The sequence below is a fragment of the Sinohyriopsis cumingii genome, chromosome 16, assembly GCF_028554795.1.
Source record: "Sinohyriopsis cumingii isolate HCF-2022 chromosome 16, ASM2855479v2, whole genome shotgun sequence".
Lineage (NCBI taxonomy): Eukaryota > Metazoa > Mollusca > Bivalvia > Unionida > Unionidae > Sinohyriopsis > Sinohyriopsis cumingii.
This window is the reverse complement of record NC_142976.1, coordinates 35016024-35039536: the sequence shown is the minus strand read 5'-3', so window position 1 is coordinate 35039536 and position 23513 is coordinate 35016024. Positions and strand designations below refer to the sequence as shown.

At 33.6% G+C, this 23513-nt stretch overlaps 1 protein-coding gene across 2 annotated transcripts in view; it reads right to left on the bottom strand.

Annotated features, from left to right (window-relative positions):
* Positions 1-23513, bottom strand: part of LOC149780198 (choline transporter-like protein 2) — a 136984-nt gene that overhangs the window by 46365 nt on the left and 67106 nt on the right. For both annotated transcript variants that reach the window (XM_089936951.1, XM_089936952.1), the window contains exons 9-10: positions 17140-17223; positions 10992-11104 (exon numbers count right to left, since the gene is read on the bottom strand). In XM_089936951.1, the coding sequence (XP_089793077.1) occupies positions 10992-11104; positions 17140-17223 (197 nt within the window). The remainder of the gene's footprint in view (positions 1-10991; positions 11105-17139; positions 17224-23513) is intronic.

Sequence of the window (23513 nt, the reverse complement as noted above, 5' to 3'; positions counted from 1 at the left end):
TACTAAGAGAATATGTACCAGGTGAAGGGAGCTGCATCCCCTTATCCCAAAGTTGGCCCATTCTCCAAATGAATGAAAAGCAGCTGTGAATATCATGTAAGATGCAAGTAAAGGACAGCACAGATCAATTAAAATACACATTTGTAGAAAAGTAAATCCAGAAGAAGCAGAGTAACCCACATCATTACAATACTGTGACACAGCTGTAGAAAAGTAAATCCAGCAGAAGTAGAGTAACCCACATCATTACAACACTGTGACACAGACATAACGAAGTAAATCCAATAGACATAGAGTAACCCACTTCATTACAATGCTGTGACATAGCTGAAGGAAAGTAAATCCTGAGAAGTACAGTAACCCATGTCATTACAATACTTTGATACAGTTGTAAGGAAAGCAAATCCAGCAGAAGTAGAGTAACCCATATCATTACAATGCTGCGACACAGTTGTAGGAAAGTAAATCCAGCAGAAGTAGAGTAAACCCATCATTGCAATACTGTGACACAGTTGTAAGGAAAGTAAATCCAGCAGAAGTAGAGTAATCCATGTCATTACAGTACTGTGACACAGTTGTAAGGAAAGTAAATCCAGCAGAAGTAGAGTAACAATATATCATTACAGTACTGTGACACAGTTGTAAGGAAAGTAAATCCAGCAGAAGTAGAGTAATCCATGTCATTACAGTACTGTGACACAGTAGTAAGGAAAGTAAATCCAGCAGAAGTTGAGTAACAATATATCATTACAGTACTGTGACACAGTTGTAAGGAAAGTAAATCCAGCAGAAGTAGAGTAATCCATGTCATTACAGTACTGTGACACAGTTGTAAGGAAAGTAAATCCAGCAGAAGTAGAGTAACAATATATCATTACAGTACTGTGACACAGTTGTAAGGAAAGTAAATCCAGCAGAAGTAGAGTAACCCATGTCATTACAATACTGTGACAAAGTTGTAGGAAAGTAAATCCAGCACATGTAGAGTAACCCATATCATTATAATACTTTAGTCAAGGAAAGTAAATGAGGCTGGAAATTCATCTATGTTGTGAGAAAGTAATCTCCAAGCAATGGCACCAAGCATCATTGAGTGTCTGAGACTGGTATATTATATGGGAAGGGGAAATCAGTGACCATAATTAATATCATGTTAGAGGTGTGATGGAGTTTGGATTGGGCATGGAACAGCCTGGTGCTAGTCTTTGGATTAGGCATGGAACAGCCTGGTACTGGTCTTTGGATTGGGCATGGAACAGCCTGGTACTGGTCTTTGGATTAGGCATGGAACAGCCTGGTACTGGTCTCTGGATTGGGCATGAAACAGCCTTGTGCTGGTCTTTGGATTGGGCATGGAACAGCCTTGTGCTGGTCTTTGGATTGGGCATGAAAGAGCCTGGTACTGGTCATTGGATTGGGCATGGAACAGCCTGGTGCTGGTCTTTGGATTGGGCATGGAACAGCCTGGTGCTGGTCTTTGGATTGGGCATGGAACAGCCTGGTGCTGGTCTTTGGATTGGGCAGGAAACAGCCTGGTGCTGGTCTTTGGATTGGGCAGGAAACAGCCTGGTGCTGGTCTTTGGATTGGGCAGGAAACAGCCTGGTGCTGGTCTTTGGATTGGGCAGGAAACAGCCTGGTGCTGGTCTTTGGATTGAGCAGGAAACAGCCTGGTGATGGTCTTTGGATTGGGCAGGAAACAGCCTGGTGCTGGTCTTTGGACTGGGCATGGATCAGCCTGGTGCTGGTCTTTGGATTGGGCATGGAACAGTCTGGTGCAGTTCTGCATTGACTTACATAAACCATTACTGGATATCATGAGGCAAGTTGAGCAAATCTGGTGCCAGTTGTGCTATGCATCCATAGCAAAGCTGAGGCTGGACATAGTGTGGCAGAAAGTCAACCAGTGACATCAGCTTCATGGATACTGGACTGGATATGTCTGAAGCTGGTTACACTGGGTGTAAGTTGAACTGACGCCAAAAGCAGTGATGTCAAGGTAGAAGGTTGGCTAATATTAGATCATGAGGTTTAGCACTAGTAATCTAGGGACAGATCACCAAAACCAGTACTGGGGTGTACACATGGAAGCAAGATCATTAAATTGTAGCAAGATTATTTACCTGTAGCAAGATTATTTACCTGTAGCAAGATCATTTACTTGTAGCAAGGTAAGGTTGAGTACTGAAATACAAAGTAAGTGCTACTGACCTTTAAAAATGAGGGTAAATATGGGGCCCTATTGCTTTTTGCGTATTGAAAACTGAAATGGAGATGCAAAGTATTTACTGAAAATGAGAAAAAATAAGAAAACAGAGTATGCTTTAGATGGGAAAACTCTTGATGGATCATTTAAACTAAAGAGTACAATACTTGAAAACTCCTGATAGATAATTTTCATTCAAACCTTAGAGTACAGAAATTGATGGTATTTGCAAGGCATCTGGATTACCATTATGACCTGGTGTAAGCTAAAGTAGTAACTGATTAATGGTGGGATTTGGCCTCAAGCTATCTATTCAAGGGGAGACCACTCATCTGACTTTTTTCTCCCTAAGCCAATGATATCTTTGCATCTTTAACTCTAAAACTATCCAAGAGACATTGTTAACAACTTTTTTGGGTCAGGGCAGGCAAAAATCATGAGGTAAAGAAAAAATAGTGTAGCATGTTTGGTAATTTTTTTGTTCAAATTGTTTTGGACATAATTGATATGATACTTGCAAGACAGCTAGATTATACAAATCTGCAGACATTTGATTTATTCTAGCTCTTTTAGAATAAAATTCTACATCTACACATAAGTACACAGGTCCTTCAACATAAAGTACTTCAGTTTAACACCATCCACTTTATAAAGCAAGTACTGTCATGGACTCCATTATTTTATGTAATACTAATACAGCTCTCTGTCGATACAATATTGTCATGGACTCCCTTATTTTATGTAATACTAATACAGCTCTCTGTCGATACAATATTGTCATGGACTCCCTTATTTTATGTAATACTAATACAGCTCTCTGTCGATAACTTGTTCAAAACAGTGTCCAAAAACATCACCTAAATTTTAATCAAGGACATGAGTGTTACTGAGGGACCACAAAAAAATAATGGGTATGCCATCACATTGGGCATCGTGAAAAACATGAAAGGTCGAGGGTAGAGGAGGGTAATGGTGGTATTTAATGGCTGAATACTCATTTTATAATAGTTTTGGGAATAAATGTCAATAAGGAACTTTTCTTCAATGAAGTTGTTTCTTTATTTTGTACAAATTAACTGCATTTTCAAGATACCTGACCCATGAAAGATCACAAATAGCATTTTCCAAGAGGCTTCAAGAACTATCAAGTGTACAAAAAAACAATGTTATTACACCACTGCTTTTTTGTTGTTGCCGATTCCCAACAAAACAAGATTCATTTTTCTTTTAAAACCTAGGGGCATTTATTTTTTCATGAAGCAACAGTCAATGTCGAAACTTGATTTTGTTTTAAAAATTGACTTATTAGTTAAATAGTCATGCAGTTATTTCATGGCAAGTAATAGTGAAACTTCTCATCCTTGAGGAAACCACTTAGTGCCAATACAGGAATTTTAAGTTCATTACAAACTCTTTGTACACACTATGTAACAGTAATACAATGTATCATGTACCCAATATAAAACACCTCAGTACAACACTGCCCACTTTATATACTATATGTAACACTAATACTATCTATCATGCACCCAATATAAAACACCCCATAAATAAGTACCTGGGGAGCTTTAAAAACATAATAAAGTTATAATTTGGCATATGAAAAGGCCATGCAGACCAATGAGCAAAGGCATACTGGGTGTCTGAAGCAGCCATGTAGATCACCAAGCAAAGGTATACTGGGTGTCTGAATCAGCCATGTGGATCAACAGGCAAATGCATACTGGGTGTCTGAAGCAACCATGTGGATCAACAAGTAAAGGCATACTGGGTGTCTGAAGCAACCATGTAGATTACAAAGCAAAGGCATATGTTGGAAGAGCCATGACTGATATTACTTGATAATGCCAGAACTGTAAAAGTGTCATACATCACAAGAGAAAATGAAGCTTCTCTTCCATTCATTATGCTGCATAATAGTTAGGCTCAGTCGCATTTCTTTCAATTAACGCCTGGAGTTAAAAAAGAAATACGTTTTTGTTACATCATCAAATACAAAAGTAGGACTGACTCATTCAGTGACATAAAGGACATGTGGATCTGTTGTCCACGATGTGTTTTTCTCTGATTTTGATTCAATCTTTGACAAGCTGGACAAAGAAGGACACCAATATTACTGCTAACATTCTCTAATTCATTATCATGTATTTTGTCATCTGGAATACCTGATTCCAAGTACCTAGCAAATGCCTTCATCTCCATATCACCAAAATCTGCATGTATTAATTTTCACATAGTACAGATTCCAGATCTCCCCATGTCCTTTTACCAAGAATAGATATATTTGTGAAGTGGCAGTTAGAAGTTAATAGTGAATTTATCAGTCACTGAAGGCAAAGCAAATAAATGCAGTGAATAAATATGTGAGCAGTAATGAAAGAGTGAAACAACTATTTTTAAATTCTGTCCATCCCTCAAAAGGAGAAGGAACTTATATATGTATAATAACCTAGATATCTTGAACAGTCATGTGAAAATTCATCAAGCCAGTTTAACAAACTTTCTATAATTGACAAGCAAGTTACAAATAACTCTATGTATGTGTATAAAGCAAAGACATTCATCTGTATCCATCAGGCTTTCAGTATTTCAGTGTCTACCTTAATGTAGACTGCCTTCTTGTATAAACTATATGTACATATCATGCCTGGTCTTGTATAATGTATAATATATGTACATATTATGCCTGGTCTTGTATAATCTATAATATATGTACATATCATGTCTGGTCTTGTATAATCTATATGTACATATCATGCCTGGTCTTGTATAATCTATAATATATGTACATATCATGCCTGGTCTTGTATAATCTATAATATATGTACATATCATGCCTGGTCTTGTATAATCTATAATATATGTACATATCATGCCTGGTCTTGTATAATCTATAACATATGTACATATCATGCCTGGTCTTGTATAATGTATAATATATGTACATATCATGTCTGGTCTTGTATAATGTATAATATATGTACATATCATGCCTGGTCTTGTATAATCTATAATATATGTACATATCATGCCTGGTCTTGTATAATCTATAACATATGTACATATCATGCCTGGTCTTGTATAATGTATAATATATGTACATATCATGTCTGGTCTTGTATAATCTATAATATATGTACATATCATGCCTGGTCTTGTATAATCTATAATATACGTACATATCATGCCTGGTCTTGTATAATCTATAATATATGTACATATCATGCCTGGTCTTGTATAATCTATATGTACATATCATGCCTGGTCTTGTATAATCTATAATATATGTACATATCATGCTTGGTCTTGTATAATCTATAACATATGTACATATCATGCCTGGTCTTGTATAATGTATAATATATGTACATATCATGCTTGGTCTTGTATAATCTATAACATATGTACATATCATGCCTGGTCTTGTATAATGTATAATATATGTACATATCATGCCTGGTCTTGTATAATCTATAATATATGTACATATCATGCCTGGTCTTGTATAATCTATAACATATGTACATATCATGCCTGGTCTTGTATAATGTATAATATATGTACATATCATGTCTGGTCTTGTATAATCTATAATATATGTACATATCATGCCTGGTCTTGTATAATCTATAATATATGTACATATCATGCCTGGTCTTGTATAATCTATAACATATGTACATATCATGCCTGGTCTTGTATAATCTATATGTACATATCATGCCTGGTCTTGTATAATCTATAATATATGTACATATCATGCCTGGTCTTGTATAATCTATAACATATGTACATATCATGCCTGGTCTTGTATAATGTATAATATATGTACATATCATGTCTGGTCTTGTATAATCTATACTATATGTACATATCATGCCTGGTCTTGTATAATCTATAATATATGTACATATCATGCCTGGTCTTGTATAATCTATAATATATGTACATATCATGCCTGGTCTTGTATAATCTATAATATATGTACATATCATGCTTGGTCTTGTATAATCTATAATATATGTACATATCATGCCTGGTCTTGTATAATCTATAACATATGTACATATCATGCCTGGTCTTGTATAATCTATAATATATGTACATATCATGCCTGGTCTTGTATAATCTATAACATATGTACATATCATGCCTGGTCTTGTATAATGTATAATATATGTACATATCATGTCTGGTCTTGTATAATCTATAATATATGTACATATCATGCCTGGTCTTGTATAATCTATAATATATGTACATATTATGCCTGGTCTTGTATAATCTATAATATATGTACATATCATGCTTGGTCTTGTATAATCTATAATATATGTACATATCATGCCTGGTCTTGTATAATCTATATGTACATATCATGCCTGGTCTTGTATAATCTATATGTACATATCATGCCTGGTCTTGTATTATCTGTATGTACATATCATGCCTGGTCTTGTATAATCTATAACATATGTACATATCATGTCTGGTCTTGTATAATTTATAACATATGTACATATCATGCCTGGTCTTGTATAAACTATATGTACATATCATGCCTGGTCTTGTATAATCTATAATATATGTACATATCATGCCTGGTCTTGTATAATCTATAATATATGTACATATCATGCCTGGTCTTGTATAATCTATAACATATGTACATATCATGCCTGGTCTTGTATAATCTATATGTACATATCATGCCTGGTCTTGTATAATCTATAATATATGTACATATCATGCTTGGTCTTGTATAATCTATAATATATGTACATATCATGCCTGGTCTTGTATAATCTGTATGTACATATCATGCCTGGTCTTGTATAATCTATAATATATGTACATATCATGCCTGGTCTTGTATAATCTATATGTACATATCATGCCTGGTCTTGTATAATCTATAACATATGTACATATCATGCTTGGTCTTGTATAATCTATAATATATGTACATATCATGCCTGGTCTTGTATAATCTATATGTACATATCATGCCTGGTCTTGTATAATCTATAACATATGTACATATCATGCTTGGTCTTGTATAATCTATAATATATGTACATATCATGCCTGGTCTTGTATAATCTATATGTACATATCATGCCTGGTCTTGTATAATCTATATGTACATATCATGCCTGGTCTTGTATTATCTGTATGTACATATCATGCCTGGTCTTGTATAATCTATAACATATGTACATATCATGTCTGGTCTTGTATAATTTATAACATATGTACATATCATGCCTGGTCTTGTATAAACTATATGTACATATCATGCCTGGTCTTGTATAATCTATAATATATGTACATATCATGCCTGGTCTTGTATAATCTATAATATATGTACATATCATGCCTGGTCTTGTATAATCTATAACATATGTACATATCATGCCTGGTCTTGTATAATCTATATGTACATATCATGCCTGGTCTTGTATAATCTATAATATATGTACATATCATGCTTGGTCTTGTATAATCTATAATATATGTACATATCATGCCTGGTCTTGTATAATCTATAACATATGTACATATCATGCTTGGTCTTGTATAATCTATAATATATGTACATATCATGCCTGGTCTTGTATAATCTATATGTACATATCATGCCTGGTCTTGTATAATCTATAACATATGTACATATCATGCTTGGTCTTGTATAATCTATAATATATGTACATATCATGCCTGGTCTTGTATAATCTATATGTACATATCATGCCTGGTCTTGTATAATCTATAATATATGTACATATCATGTCTGGTCTTGTATAATCTATATGTACATATCATGCCTGGTCTTGTATAATCTATAACATATGTACATATCATGCCTGGTCTTGTATAATCTATAATATATGTACATATCATGCCTGGTCTTGTATAATCTATATGTACATATCATGCCTGGTCTTGTATTATCTGTATGTACATATCATGCCTGGTCTTGTATAATTTATAACATATGTACATATCATGCCTGGTCTTGTATAAACTATATGTACATATCATGCCTGGTCTTGTATAATCTATAATATATGTACATATCATGCCTGGTCTTGTATAATCTATAATATATGTACATATCATGCCTGGTCTTGTATAATCTATATGTACATATCATGCCTGGTCTTGTATAATCTATAATATATGTACATATCATGTCTGGTCTTGTATAATTTATAACATATGTACATATCATGCCTGGTCTTGTATAAACTATATGTACATATCATGCCTGGTCTTGTATAATCTATAATATATGTACATATCATGCCTGGTCTTGTATAATCTATATGTACATATCATGCCTGGTCTTGTATTATCTATATGTACATATCATGCCTGGTCTTGTATAATCTATAATATATGTACATATCATGCCTGGTCTTGTATAATCTATAATATATGTACATATCATGCCTGGTCTTGTATAATCTATAACATATGTACATATCATGCCTGGTCTTGTATAATCTATAATATATGTACATATCATGCCTGGTCTTGTATAATCTATAATATATGTACATATCATGCCTGGTCTTGTATAATCTATAATATATGTACATATTATGCCTGGTCTTGTATAATCTATAATATATGTACATATCATGCCTGGTCTTGTATAATCTATAATATATGTACATATCATGTCTGGTCTTGTATAATCTATAATATATGTACATATCATGCCTGGTCTTGTATAATCTATAATATATGTACATATCATGCCTGGTCTTGTATAATCTATATGTACATATCATGCCTGGTCTTGTATAATCTATAATATATGTACATATCATGCCTGGTCTTGTATAATCTATAATATATGTACATATCATGTCTGGTCTTGTATAATCTATAATATATGTACATATCATGCCTGGTCTTGTATAATTTATAATATATGTACATATCATGCCTGGTCTTGTATAATCTATAATATATGTACATATCATGCCTGGTCTTGTATAATTTATAATATATGTACATATCATGCCTGGTCTTGTATAATCTATAATATATGTACATATCATGTCTGGTCTTGTATAAACTATATGTACATATCATGCCTGGTCTTGTATAATCTATAATATATGTACATATTATGCCTGGTCTTGTATAATCTATAATATATGTACATATCATGCCTGGTCTTGTATAATCTATAATATATGTACATATCATGCCTGGTCTTGTATAATTTATAACATATGTACATATCATGTCTGGTCTTGTATAATCTATAATATATGTACATATCATGCCTGGTCTTGTATAATTTATAACATATGTACATATCATGTCTGGTCTTGTATAATCTATAATATATGTACATATCATGCCTGGTCTTGTATAATTTATAACATATGTACATATCATGTCTGGTCTTGTATAATCTATAATATATGTACATATCATGCCTGGTCTTGTATGATCCATAATATATGTACATATCATGCCTGGTCTTGTATAATCTGTATGTACATATCATGCCTGGTCTTGTATAATGTATAATATATGTACATATCACGCCTGGTCTTGTATAATCTATAACATATGTACATATCATGCCTGGTCTTGTATTATCTATATGTACATATCATGCCTGGTCTTGTATTATCTATATGTACATATCATGCCTGGTCTTGTATAATCTGTATGTACATATCATGCCTGGTCTTGTATAATGTATAATATATGTACATATCACGCCTGGTCTTGTATGATCCATAATATATGTACATATCATGCCTGGTCTTGTATAATCTATATGTACATATCATGCCTGGTCTTGTATAATCTATAACATATGTACATATCATGCCTGGTCTTGTATAATCTATATGTACATATCATGCCTGGTCTTGTATTATCTATATGTACATATCATGCCTGGTCTTGTATTATCTGTATGTACATATCATGCCTGGTCTTGTATAATCTATAATATATGTACATATCATGCCTGGTCTTGTATAATCTATAATATATGTACATATCACGCCTGGTCTTGTATAATCTATAACATATGTACATATCATGCCTGGTCTTGTATAATCTATATGTACATATCATGCCTGGTCTTGTATTATCTATATGTACATATCATGCCTGGTCTTGTATAATCTGTATGTACATATCATGCCTGGTCTTGTATAATGTATAATATATGTACATATCACGCCTGGTCTTGTATAATCTATAACATATGTACATATCATGCCTGGTCTTGTATAATCTGTATGTACATATCATGCCTGGTCTTGTATAATGTATAACATATGTACATATCATGCCTGGTCTTGTATAATCTATATGTACATATCATGCCTGGTCTTGTATAATGTATAATATATGTACATATCACGCCTGGTCTTGTATAATCTATAACATATGTACATATCATGCCTGGTCTTGTATAATCTATATGTACATATCATGCCTGGTCTTGTATAATCTATATGTACATATCATGCCTGGTCGTATATTATCTGTATGTACATATCATGCCTGGTCTTGTATAATCTATAATATATGTACATATCATGCCTGGTCTTGTATAATCTATAATATATGTACATATCATGCCTGGTCTTGTATAATCTATATGTACATATCAAGCCTGGTCTTGTATAATCTATAATATATGTACATATCATGCCTGGTCTTGTATAATCTATAATATATGTACATATCATGCCTGGTCTTGTATAATCTATAACATATGTACATATCATGCTTGCTTACCAAATGCCCATACACCGATGAAAATGGTGATGGTGACCCAAACGATAAATCCCACGATGAAGCGTAGAAGAATGATCCAGATGAAACACACAACACTAGCAATTCCAAGGCAGCTGAAATGAAAATTAACATGTTCAGGGGAGATAATCTAGTAGTCTTCCCTACAGAGGCATGATTTAATATATACTAAAAATAAACTGGATGAGTCAAAAGACTTGTTACAAACCAACTGATTGGTATATTTAGAATATGTTCGTTTATACTTTTTATTTTTTTTATTAAAATCAAGATTTAATATTTTCCATGCATAGCACTAATTCAAACTATTTTTAAAGTCATCTCCTATTTGGAAAATGAATGTATTTTTTCTATCATTGTACCAAATGTAAAATTTATCAAATCCTAACAAATGTTGTTTAATAAGATACATTTTATTACAAAAGTTTGTTTTAAGGGGATGAAAATATGGGTAATAAATAATATTGTTTGCAATGACATTGCTGTTTGAGGTTTTCTGGTTCTAATCAACTGTCTTTACAAGAAACTGTAGGATAAGTTTGAGATATGGAGTAAAAAGTGTTCAGGCCATGAAACTGATTGGTCCCAATAAGAGAAAAAAAAAAAAAACAGTCAAATTCTTACCTTTCTCAACATATGCAAGCAAAATAGCCATTCCAAAACAATGCATCCAGCTAAAGAAAAATCTCTTGGAAGAAGTTTTTGGATGCATTCAAAAGTAACTCCAAAAATGTATTTTTGCCACCACATTTCAGGCAAAAGTTATAAGAACTTCAGGGGTTAATGAGGTAATGGGTTAATTTTGATGATGTCACTAAGTTTGAATATTCCTTGCATATTTGATCATTGGTACACTAATACTGCACAGAAATTACAAAAAAAGGCATTCCTTGCCAATCTGTAAAAAATTTCTGAAAATCTTATTAGTTCATTAATCCTGTGTGCCACATTTACATGTCAAGAGAATGTACCCTACTTCCATGTACCATACAATCAACATCATTTATGAAACACCAGAGAGGGTGGTATTACAGAAAAGTACACAAATGTAGCTTTACAATATCAAATAGTGTACACAATCCACTCACATTACAAAATACTGCAGGAAAAGTCTAATTGTTGAGACCCAATTTTTCTTTAGACCAAAAAATACTAGTTTAAACGGAACTGGAGTTTGCGTCCAGATTTTTGAATTTTTGGCCTGAGATCTAAAAAGACCAGTCCGAACTTCAAACAGATAGGTGAACCTCTGCATAAAGTAGGATAAGTTTGAGATTTGGAGTAAAAAGTATCCAGGCCTTGAAAGTGGTGGGTCCAACAAGGAAAACAACAAAACAAATAAGCCCCTAATTTTTACCCTTCTGCACATGTGTGAGCGAAATAACCAATTCAAAATAACATTCTTTAACACAGCTAAGCAACAGGCTCAACAGAAATCTCATTGAAGCAGGTGCTTTTAGATGCATTCAGAAGTCACCCCAAAACTGTTTCCTACCCACATTTTAGGCAAAAATGACAAGAATCTCCAGGAGTTAATAAGTAGTTTTTTTTTATTTATCATTTCACCAAATCTGTATGGTGCATATGATGATTTGTATATTAATACTGCACAGAAACTTTAGCCATTTATTGACAATTTGTATGGAATTTCTGAAAACTTTGGTTACAATGGAACTTGATATGCTTATCATTATTAGAAAACAGACAGGATAACATATCTGGGGTGTTGTCTTCATGGCCATTGTTATGATACATGGGTCAAGTCAAGGTCATTATCAGGGTCAAAAGTTTAAACTTTTTATCCAACTTTCTTGCTCACTCTTTAACTTTAGAGTCACTGTACATTAATGGATGAAACTACATCATCACAAGATGGTGGACTGCACACTACATGGGGGGGGGTCCATCATCAAGGACAAGGTCATAAGTTATCATTTTAAGTTGTCTGTCACACTTTTATTTGTCTCCATAACCTTCAAGCGGTTTGAGCCCTAGATAACCTTGTTACACATCTGGTATCAGAAGGCATGCTGCATACTACAGGAAGGATGCAGTCTTCAAGGTCATGGGTCAGTCATTATTTAAGAATTTCAACAACACTTTTCATTCTACTCTATAACTTTAAAACTGAAAACACAGTAACTTCACTGGCAAAACACCTGACTAGTAATCCAATGGTCATGGGTTTGATACTCACTCAATCCAGCCTAGCCCTTAATTTCAAAGTTATAGAGTGACAAAGAAAGTGTGATAAAATACTTCAAGCAGAAAAAGGAATCATCCCCTGTCCTGCCCAATGTTTGTCACAAGACAGAAGTGTCTGTCATACATTTAATTTGTATATAATGTGAGTACTTACAAAATATAATGGAAAGTGATAAGCACGTGTACAAATAGGGATATCTTGACCATGAATTTATATTGTGTGAATTTTCATGTGGATATCTTGACCATGAATTTGATACTGTGTGAATTTTCATGTGGATATCTTGACCATGAATTTGATATTGTGTGAATTTTCATGTGGATATCTTGACCATGAATTTGATATTGTGTGAATTTTCATGTGGATATCTTGACTACGAATTTATGTTGTGTGAATTTTCATGTGGATATCTTGACTATGAATTTGATATTGTGTGAATTTTCATGTGGATATCTTGACCATGAATGGGATAATGTGTGAATTTTCATGCGGATATCTTGACCATGAATTTTATATTGTGTGAATTTTCATGTGGATATCTTGACCATGAATTTGATATTGTGTGAATTTTCATGTGGATATCTTGATCATGAATGGGATACTGTGTGAATTTTCATGTGGATATCTTGACCATGAATTTGACATTGTGTGAATTTTCATGTGGATATCTTGACCATGAATTTGATATTGTGTGAATTTTCATGTGGATATCTTGACCATGAATTTGATATTGTGTGAATTTTCATGTGGATATCTTGACCATGAATTTGATATTGTGTGAATTTTCATGTGGATATTTTGGCCACGAATTTGATATTGTGTGAATTTTCATGTGGATATCTTGGCCATGAATTTGATGTTGTGTCAGTTTTATTGGGATATCTTGAATAATTTTTTATTTTTGTTCCAGCAGAAAGTGTATAATGCATGGATGGATGGAGAGAGTGAGATAAAAAAAAAGATCAAAAGCTGACACTTTCTCAGTAACAGGTACATCCAGATTACAAGCAAGGTTAATAAAACAACCCTGAACTAGATCTATTTTACCTACATTTTATTTGCACTTCATCTGCATTCCATTATTTTTCATTTACGACTCAGAAAAGCACACAGATTTTGCATTTGACTCTCCCATTCATAATTTCCTTTCCTTTTTTAAAAATTTGGAATGCATTTACCAGAAAGCTTGGATTTCAGTTTTTGGTAGATGTAAAGAACTGTCACAGTTGTATCTTATTAAAAGTGTGCTTTAATAAAACAAAAAATGGGTACAATACAAACGACTGCATTGAATTTGTGAAAAGCAAAAATATAACTGCAATGGCAATAAATGTAAAAATATGGTTGTAGATTATTTCTCAGTAAATTTGATTTCTTGTTTCATTTTCTTCAAATAAAATTGTGTAGATATAACTACCAATGGTGACGTAAAGTAGTCCATGAGTGTAAACAATAACAACTTGGATCTGGGGTTACAATGCAAAAGGGCTTTTGACCACTGAAATTTAGTGGCAGTCTGTAAACAGATTTTGAAATCCAATAACGAAAAATGCGCTCACATTTCATTTTAACTCATTAACCCCTGGAGATTTTTGTCGTTTTCACCTGAAATGCGAGTAGGAAACACATGTTGTGGGCTATTTCTGAATACATCCAAATACAACTTCCAGGTGATTTTCTAATAACCTAATGCCTAGTTGTGTTAAAAACATCGTTTTTCTTGGCTATTTCGCTCGCACAGGAGCAGAAGGATAAAAGTTGGAGTTCCTTTTTTCTTTATTTTTTGCTTAATGGACCCATCATTTTCATATCAGACCACTCTTTATTCCAAATGCCCATCTTATCCTACTTTTTTTTGCAAAGGTTCATCTGTCTGTTTGCAGTTCATACTGGTCTGATTCCGACCATGGGCAAATTTTAGGTGAAAAAAAATCAGGTCCAAAAAATGAGGTTTTCCATCTGTATTCTGTAGTGCAACTAGAACTTCCAGATTATTTGGCATCATTGTAGAGCCACATCTGTCTACCTTTCTATAATACCACCCACTTTAGTGTAACGTACATGACCTTGACGCTACAAAACTCGGCATTAGGCTGCTATCTCCTGTCACGTAAACTCGTCGGCAGGGGTTAATGAGTTAATAAAACCATAATGACAATAAAAAACATTTTAACAAATGGCAACAAAGTTGGAATAGGACCTGAGATGTGGTATATATAATGGATAGATGGACCACTAGACTAATATGTATACCAATGGACAGATGGACCGCTAGTCTAATATATATATATATATATATATATATATATATATATATATATATATATATATATATATATATATATATATATATATATATATATATATATATATATAATAATGAGGACTTTGTATAACACCTAATCTTTAGAAGCTCTAAGCGCTTTACAACATTAGACAACACCTATAAAATAAGAAACATAATAATATTATTACAAAAACAAACAACATGAAATTAGAAAAACATTAAAAAATAAAAAACATGCTGAGAATATTTCAGGTAGGAAACATTATTAGGTCTTTAAGTTTGTTCTTGCAGTCAAAATAAGTGAGTTTTGAGAGCCCTCTTGAATGTGATCACTGTGTCTTTGTCTAAGTTCAGTGGGCAATTCATTCCACGTTGAGGGCCCTGGTATGCAAAAGAACGTTGTCCATATGACTTTGTTTTCATAGTGGGAATAATCAGTATACGATTGTCAGAAGAGGAGCATAAGTATCTTGCTGGTGTGTTGTTGTTGTTGTTGTGGGGTTTAACGCCATTTTTCAGCACGATAGGCTATACATGGCGGCCAGTATTAATGGTGGAGGAAGAACCCGGAAAACCCCGGAAAGAACCACCGACCCACTTGCTGGTGTGTACACATGGGTGAGTCAGATAGGTATGTTGGACTAGAGTCTGACAATGAAATGTAGCACAGAGAGCAAATTTTGTGTTTGATTCTGGATTGAATGGATAGCCAGTGTAGGGTACAGAGCAGCGGGGAGGTGCGCTCTGATCATATTACTCTAAGTATGATCCGAGCATATATATATATATATGCAACAAACAGACAACAAACAGTGCAAAACTAGTATCTAGTTAACCCGAGCACTTTTGACTCTTGATGAGTCTTTTTCAAAGACAAATACAAAACACAGAAAAAACAAATAAAACAGAAAAACTATTGTGTTTGCAAAACTTTACATGATTCTTTTTACAGCAATGAAACCTTTAAAACATTTAAATTTATTATATTTCAACTAGTTGCAGATGTAGAAATCGATCAGCCATAATGACATCTGTTATTTTATGTAAATGGATAGTTTATGTAAATGGATAGTTTACTGCATTTATCTTAATCAATCCTGACACACTTTTCCTTGCTGGATCCAGTGCACTTGAAAGGACTGTTATTCCCCATATGTTTTGAATTATATATATATATATATATATATATATATATATATATATATATATATATATATATATATATATATATATATATATGTATGTATATCAATGGACATCTGGACCACTAGTCTGATATATATATATATATATATATATATATATATATATATATATATATATATATACCAATGGCAGATGGACCAATAGTCTAATATATATATATATATATATATATATATATATATATATATATATATATATATATATATATATATATATATATATATATATATATATATATACACATACACCGATTTACATCTGGACCACTAATGTAATATGTATACCATGGGACATCTGGCTCACTAGTCTAATATGTAAAGCAAGGGACATCTGCAAACCTGTGATGGATGAATGAAAGTAAGGATAAACAGGTGGATGGAAATATACATAAACTATGACACCCATAATACAAAAAGGCAATAAACACTTACACCAAGATCAACCACCAAGATGCCATGATGTCCTTAAATACCAGCTCTCCATACTCCTTCAGCTTAAAAAACTGTGCAAGGGCTCTGTGAAGAAAATACTGAATAATGAGCTACCTTTAAAATAATCAAGCAAAAAGTGTAAATATTTGCTTAAAGGCTATTCAAGAATCATTCATAATGATAATTAACTGGGAAATTCAAGGTCTTGGCAAGGTCAAAAGTGTAATTTTTAAGGACAATAATTAACTACATCCACACTTAGGAAGAATGTACATTATCGTGTTTATAGTCCACAAAATTTCATATTTTAGTATTCTTTCAAGAAAAAAACTCTAAAATATTTTTTGCTCAGCCAGGTCAACATGAAGACACTACAGATGAGGTGGGATTGGGGAATTGGGAAGCAGGGATGCAGTCACTGCATCTACATCAGTTTGGGAGTTAGCTGTCTTTTTTGCTAAATTTTCTGACTCTTTCAATTTTAAGTGTTTGAATGTTAGTGCAAAATATTTCATAAATTCATTCATATATTAGATATTTAATTATTTCTTATTACTTTTCACTCTTGATATGGGATTAGGCATACTTTCATCCACTGATATTACTTTAATTTCCTTCTCACAAACACATAACTCTTTTTTGTTTATATTGCTACCTATATATAATCCTAAGGACATATTACACTTAGGACAAATGTGCTAAACAATACATGTTAATCATGGAGTACTTTACCAACTTTTTGAATCAGTCATAGTTACCATGTCAACAGAGCATTCACTCATTTAAATATCATGAGTGCCTACAATTATAAAATGAGACTTAGTACTAATAGGCACATACAGTACAACAACAAAAATATTTCATGTTTCAATGTTAATAATGCAACACATAATTTTATGACCAACTCTGAAGTTGTGATACTACAACCGGTGTCCTTCATCAAAGTTATTTTGGCCACTCAACTTTAGTGACCTTCAACTTGTTATTTTGAAAATGGAGCTCATGGAGCTATTTATAGAATGGCATCATGTGACATAACAATGTTCCAGAAGATGAGGGAAATCACACAAGAAGAGAAACTACAAGCCATAAAGTTGAAAAAAGAGATATTCAAAAGACTGAGATAGCTAAAACAGCAGCCTTCTGCTGATCTATAAGTTCCATATTTCTGAAGATTTTAAATGCAGAGTTCTGTGGAAATATGCAAAGACCACTGATGTCAGTACATATTAACAAAGCATCTGGTTTCATCTCTGTTGGAGGGATACATGATGATCTCTTGAGCAAGGAACAAAATGAATGATTCAAATAAGATTATGTTAACGTGGATTTCACTGGAGAGTTGTCAGCAAGAACCTGACAATTTCACTGAAACATCAAACATTCCATGTTGCATATTTGGTGTAGAGACTGTTCATTGAGAGATTCAAAGCTGAGTGCCCTGTACCATACACAACAGTCTAGGTTGTTTGCAGTTGGATTTGACTTGTAAGAGAGCATAGATGGTAAGTCTTATAGGTTAACCAGTCTATCAAAACAGTTGATGGATGATGGTCTTTGAAAAAATGCCTTTTACTCCACACTATTATACATTTCATTCTGGAATAGTCACTATCAATGCTTTCAATGTTTCAATGGACAAAATAATGAATCGCACTTTTGTAGATTTGTTTTGCTGTTTTGTGGCACAACAACACAAGTAGGTTATTTAGTGCTGAGGCAATTGTGGTACATGACCTTGCCACAGTAGATGACCTTCTGCTGATTTGATTGTATGATTCAAACCCACACCCATTTTGTCATAAGTCTGCCATGTTAACCATTGCAGCTCCTTATTCTGAAAATTTGTCCATCCAAGACACAACATCAAAGATGCAACAGTTTTTCCTGTGATTTTCTTTGTCGACAGTAACATTTGAAACCATTCACTCATTTATGTCAGGTGACAAAATGTGTGCTTTCTAACAACAAATCATGTACAACAATTTAACAATTGATTTTTAATCTTCAATCATTAACAAATGCAGATTAAAAATCATAAAAATTTACTAAAATAATATCATAATCTGCACTTTTAATAATAATAATAATAATGACCTTATTTAAAGAGGGTAACACAATTAGCTAAAAACTAATCTACCTTGAGGCCCTCATACAAAGGAATTTATTTATTTAAGCTGCATCTCTGAAGCCACTGGATATATTGGGTTTGGAAGAAGGAAATAGAGTGGGCATTTCTAATCTCAGCTGGAATACTATTCCAGAGCAGAGTTCCAGAGTATTGGAAACTTTTTTTAAATAACTCCTTATTTGGTTTGGGAATTTTATACTGTTTGGTAGACATGGATCGCAGGTGGGGAGTATTACCAGGTAGCCTATACTGGAATAGTGATTGTAAATATTCAGGAGCACTATTCTGAGATATCCTGTACATTAATTTGGCTTTTCTCAAACAGATTCGGTCTTTAATAGGTAATATTTTTAACCTACCAGCTAAACTTTCCTTGCTTTCTTTCTGGATTGATATTAGCCCAAATGCTCTTTTTTGAAGATGTGCCAGCTTTGCTATGTTTTTATCATTTGAATTACCCCATACTGTACTACAGTAGTCCAAATAGGGTTGTATGTAACTGTTATAAAATAGTTTCCTGTGCCTTTCAGGGAGAAAATGTCTTATCCTACTGAGAAGCCATAAACTTGAATTGACTTTTTTACTGGTATGTTTGATATGTTCAGTCCATGATAGGTTATTATCTACCAGAACACCAAGTAGCCTATCATGACAGACTATTTGCAGATTTGTATCCTTCCATGTCAGACATAGTTCATCACTATCAAGATTTGTCCTTCTTTGCCGTGTTGAGATAAGTAATATTTTAGTTTTACCAGTATTTACCACCATGCCATTACATGTGCACCAGTTTTCCAGTTTGTTTAGTTCATTCTGTAAAGAAATTTCGAGCTCATGCTTTGTGTTTTGGATGTCTGACAATGTTGTGTCATCTGCATAGAGATCTGTAGATGATATTGAGTCTCTTAGTAAAAGTGGTAGGTCATTAATAAATAAAATGAATAGTAGTGGACCTAGAATTGAGCCTTGTGGTACTCCATATCTAATTGTTTCAGGTTCAGACAGAACATTATTTATGCAAACATGTTGTGTTCTCTCATTTAAGTATGAAGTAAACCATCTAATTGTTCTTTCATCACACTGGTAGATTTTCAGTTTCTTCAAAAGGATTTCATGATCCACCATGTCAAAAGCTTTCCTTAAATCTACAAATACAGTTCCTATTATTCTACCTTGGTCAAGTGCTTGAAGCCATTTATCAGTTAGGGAGATCAAGGCAGTCTCACAGGAATGGTTCTGTCTAAAGCCTGATTGATTAGGGTGTAACAGCAAGTGTTTGGTTAAATATGACATGAATGAGTCATGGACATGTTTTTCAGTCAATTTTGACAAGTTTGGTAGTATTGAAATTGGTCGGTAGTTATCAGCATCATCCTTAGAACCAGATTTGTGAATAGGAGTTACTTTTGCAGTTTTCCATATTTTGGGGACAGATGAGGTTGCAATACTTAAATTAATTATGAATGTTATGCTATCTACAATAGCAAAGGCAGAAGATTTAATGAGTCGTGGACCAATCTGATCAAGTCCTGTAGCTTTCTTGGTATCAAGTTCACTGAGACATTTTTTAACAAAGTTTTTTGACACTGGTGGGATAGAGAAACATACCTCCTTTGAGATTTTACTGCTGCAGAACTTTTTCAGTTCATTAAAGTTGTTTTCTATCACTGGCTCTTTTAACTTTGTGGTAATGTTGATGAAAAAATCATTGAAAACATTTGCAATGTCAGTTTCATCAGTGACTATGGTGTCATTTACCAGAAGTGAGTGAATTTTATTTGTCTGTTTTTTGTGCGTTCCTCCAGTGAGTTCATTGAAGACTTTCCAAATGGAGTTTGTGTTGCTCTTTTTGTTTTCAAGCAATGATTGATAATAAGTTTTTTTAGCTTTTTTGATCATACTTGTTATTTTATTTCTCCATACTTTATATTGTGCATGGTTTTCCATAGCCTTGAATTTGTCTCGTGTTTTCATAGCATCTAGGATTTCAGTAGTAAGCCAATTAGGTTGAATATCAGTCTTTACTCGATGTACTTTCAGTGGTGCATGCTTAGATACTACATCCATAAATAAGTCAGTCCACACCTCATGGCTTCATCTATGTCATCCAAATTTTGGATCATACTCCATGGAACTTTATATAGGTCATTGAGAAATTGTTCTTCATTAAAAGTTTTGAACGATCTGTAAGTGATCGTTTTATGTGTATTTTTCTTAATTTTCTTGCATTTAACCTTTCTTGTCAAAAAAGTAGGATAGTGGTCACTAAGACCAACATTTGGTACATTAACACAAGCCACATTGTCTGGTAGGTTAGTATAAATGTGATCAATAAGAGTGCTTGATTTTTCTGTTACCCTTGTAGGCTCATTTACCAGCTGGTCTAGGCCTAATGATTCAATAAATTCCATCCAGTTGTTCCTTATTTGAGTATTGAGAAGGTCCTTATTTATATCTCCGAGTATATATGTTTCTTTCTCCTGTGCTAGAACATTTTCTATTTGTTTCAAAAAGTTATCATTCCAAAATGCTTTGGAGGAAGGTGGTCTATAAATGAAACCAGCTCGGAAAGATTTTGCATTATTTTGAAAAATTTCCACCCAGATACTCTCAATTTCATGTGACTCCAAGTCAAGTCGCCTTTTTACATTTACATCTTCCCTAATGTATACAACAAGACCCCCCCCCCCCCCCGCTGTCTCTCTGTCCCTACGAAATGGTTTATTGCAGCCTTGACAGTGAAATAGATCATCATTGTGGTTAGCATTTAATTTGGTTTCAGTGAGTCCTAAAACATGTATATTATTTTCCATGGAAGACAACATTAACTTAATCTGGTCTATCTTTCCCACTATACCTTGTACATTTAAGTGACCTATGTTAAAACCTTTTGTATTTAGTTTCATATCAATTACATGTATGTCATCATGCAATGGGGTACTCACTGAGATTGTCTCCATACTGCTTTTATCATTCTGACATCCTATTTCTATATTTAAATGTTAAAAATTAGCATCTTCAAAGTCACATACAAACCCTGAAAATCCATTTACATTTGCATCTACAATAGTGTCCATTGAATAGTTAGAGTCAAGAGTCCCACTGGGTACATTTAGTTTTTTTGTAAATGAAGCGTTGGCATTCTCCTCTTTGCCAGCTTCTAATATGTATACATTGATGGACAAAGTCTTTGTTTGTGTCCATATTTATGGCACCTAAAACACTCGATCTGTTTGCCATGATGGCATACCTGTGTCATGTGCCCAGTTTCTCCACAGTTAAGACAACACTCTTCATTAAAGTGCTTGAAAATAGGGGCATACATGTTAATATTTCTCAGTAGCTGAGAGGTTCCTTTTCTGCTTAGATGAATTTTGTCTTTGTGGTAGAGACTAAGGTTGACATCCTGATTCTGAATGAAGAAAGATTTGTGTTGTGGAATGTACTGTAGGCTGAAATCTTCACATAAGTCAATTATCAGATCATTTATTTCTTTGGCCTTGGTGTCCACACGAGGAGGTAGTCCCGATATCATTAATTTACTTGTATTTGGGCTGCAATATCTAGCAGCATACAATAAACTTTCAAAATCTGTTTTGAGTTGATTTAGTGACCTTCCCTCACAGGCATCATTTCCACCTACTAAAATAATAATTTGTTTGTATTTGGTTAGGTCACTGTTCATTATTCTGTCAGTGATGTTGTTGATTTTTGTATCTCTTAGAGTCTGTACATCTCCTTGGTATTATACTTTTCAAAATTGAGGAGCCAATTATTAGAGTCCTATCTTTTCTGGCTTGTGATGTCGTGTGTTGGACTCTGGATTGTATTTCAGACACATATCTTGGAGGAAGGGGTGCTGAAATTGGTGTTTCAGTTGTGTGAACTGCTGTTGTTGATTCTGACACATTTGTCTGAGCACTGGGAAATGCAGTTGTTGGTGAAGGTAACAGACTTGTTTGAACTGCGGGCCATGGATGTACACTTATTGCTGTTGCAGGTGTGTCACATGACTGAGAGGGGGATACTGTTGTCTGCAATGCAGGATTACTTTGGGCATCAGTTTTTATTTGCATGGTCATTTTACATTTTCTTTTGGCTGGTACTGGGATTGTCTGTGTCTGAGCATCTGATACTGTTGATATTTGGGAGTCTGTCTGAATTGCTGTTTCACATGAGGTTACTTGCTCATTAACCTTTCCCTGTGCTGATTTAATAGCATGTAACTGTAGTTTTAATTCTT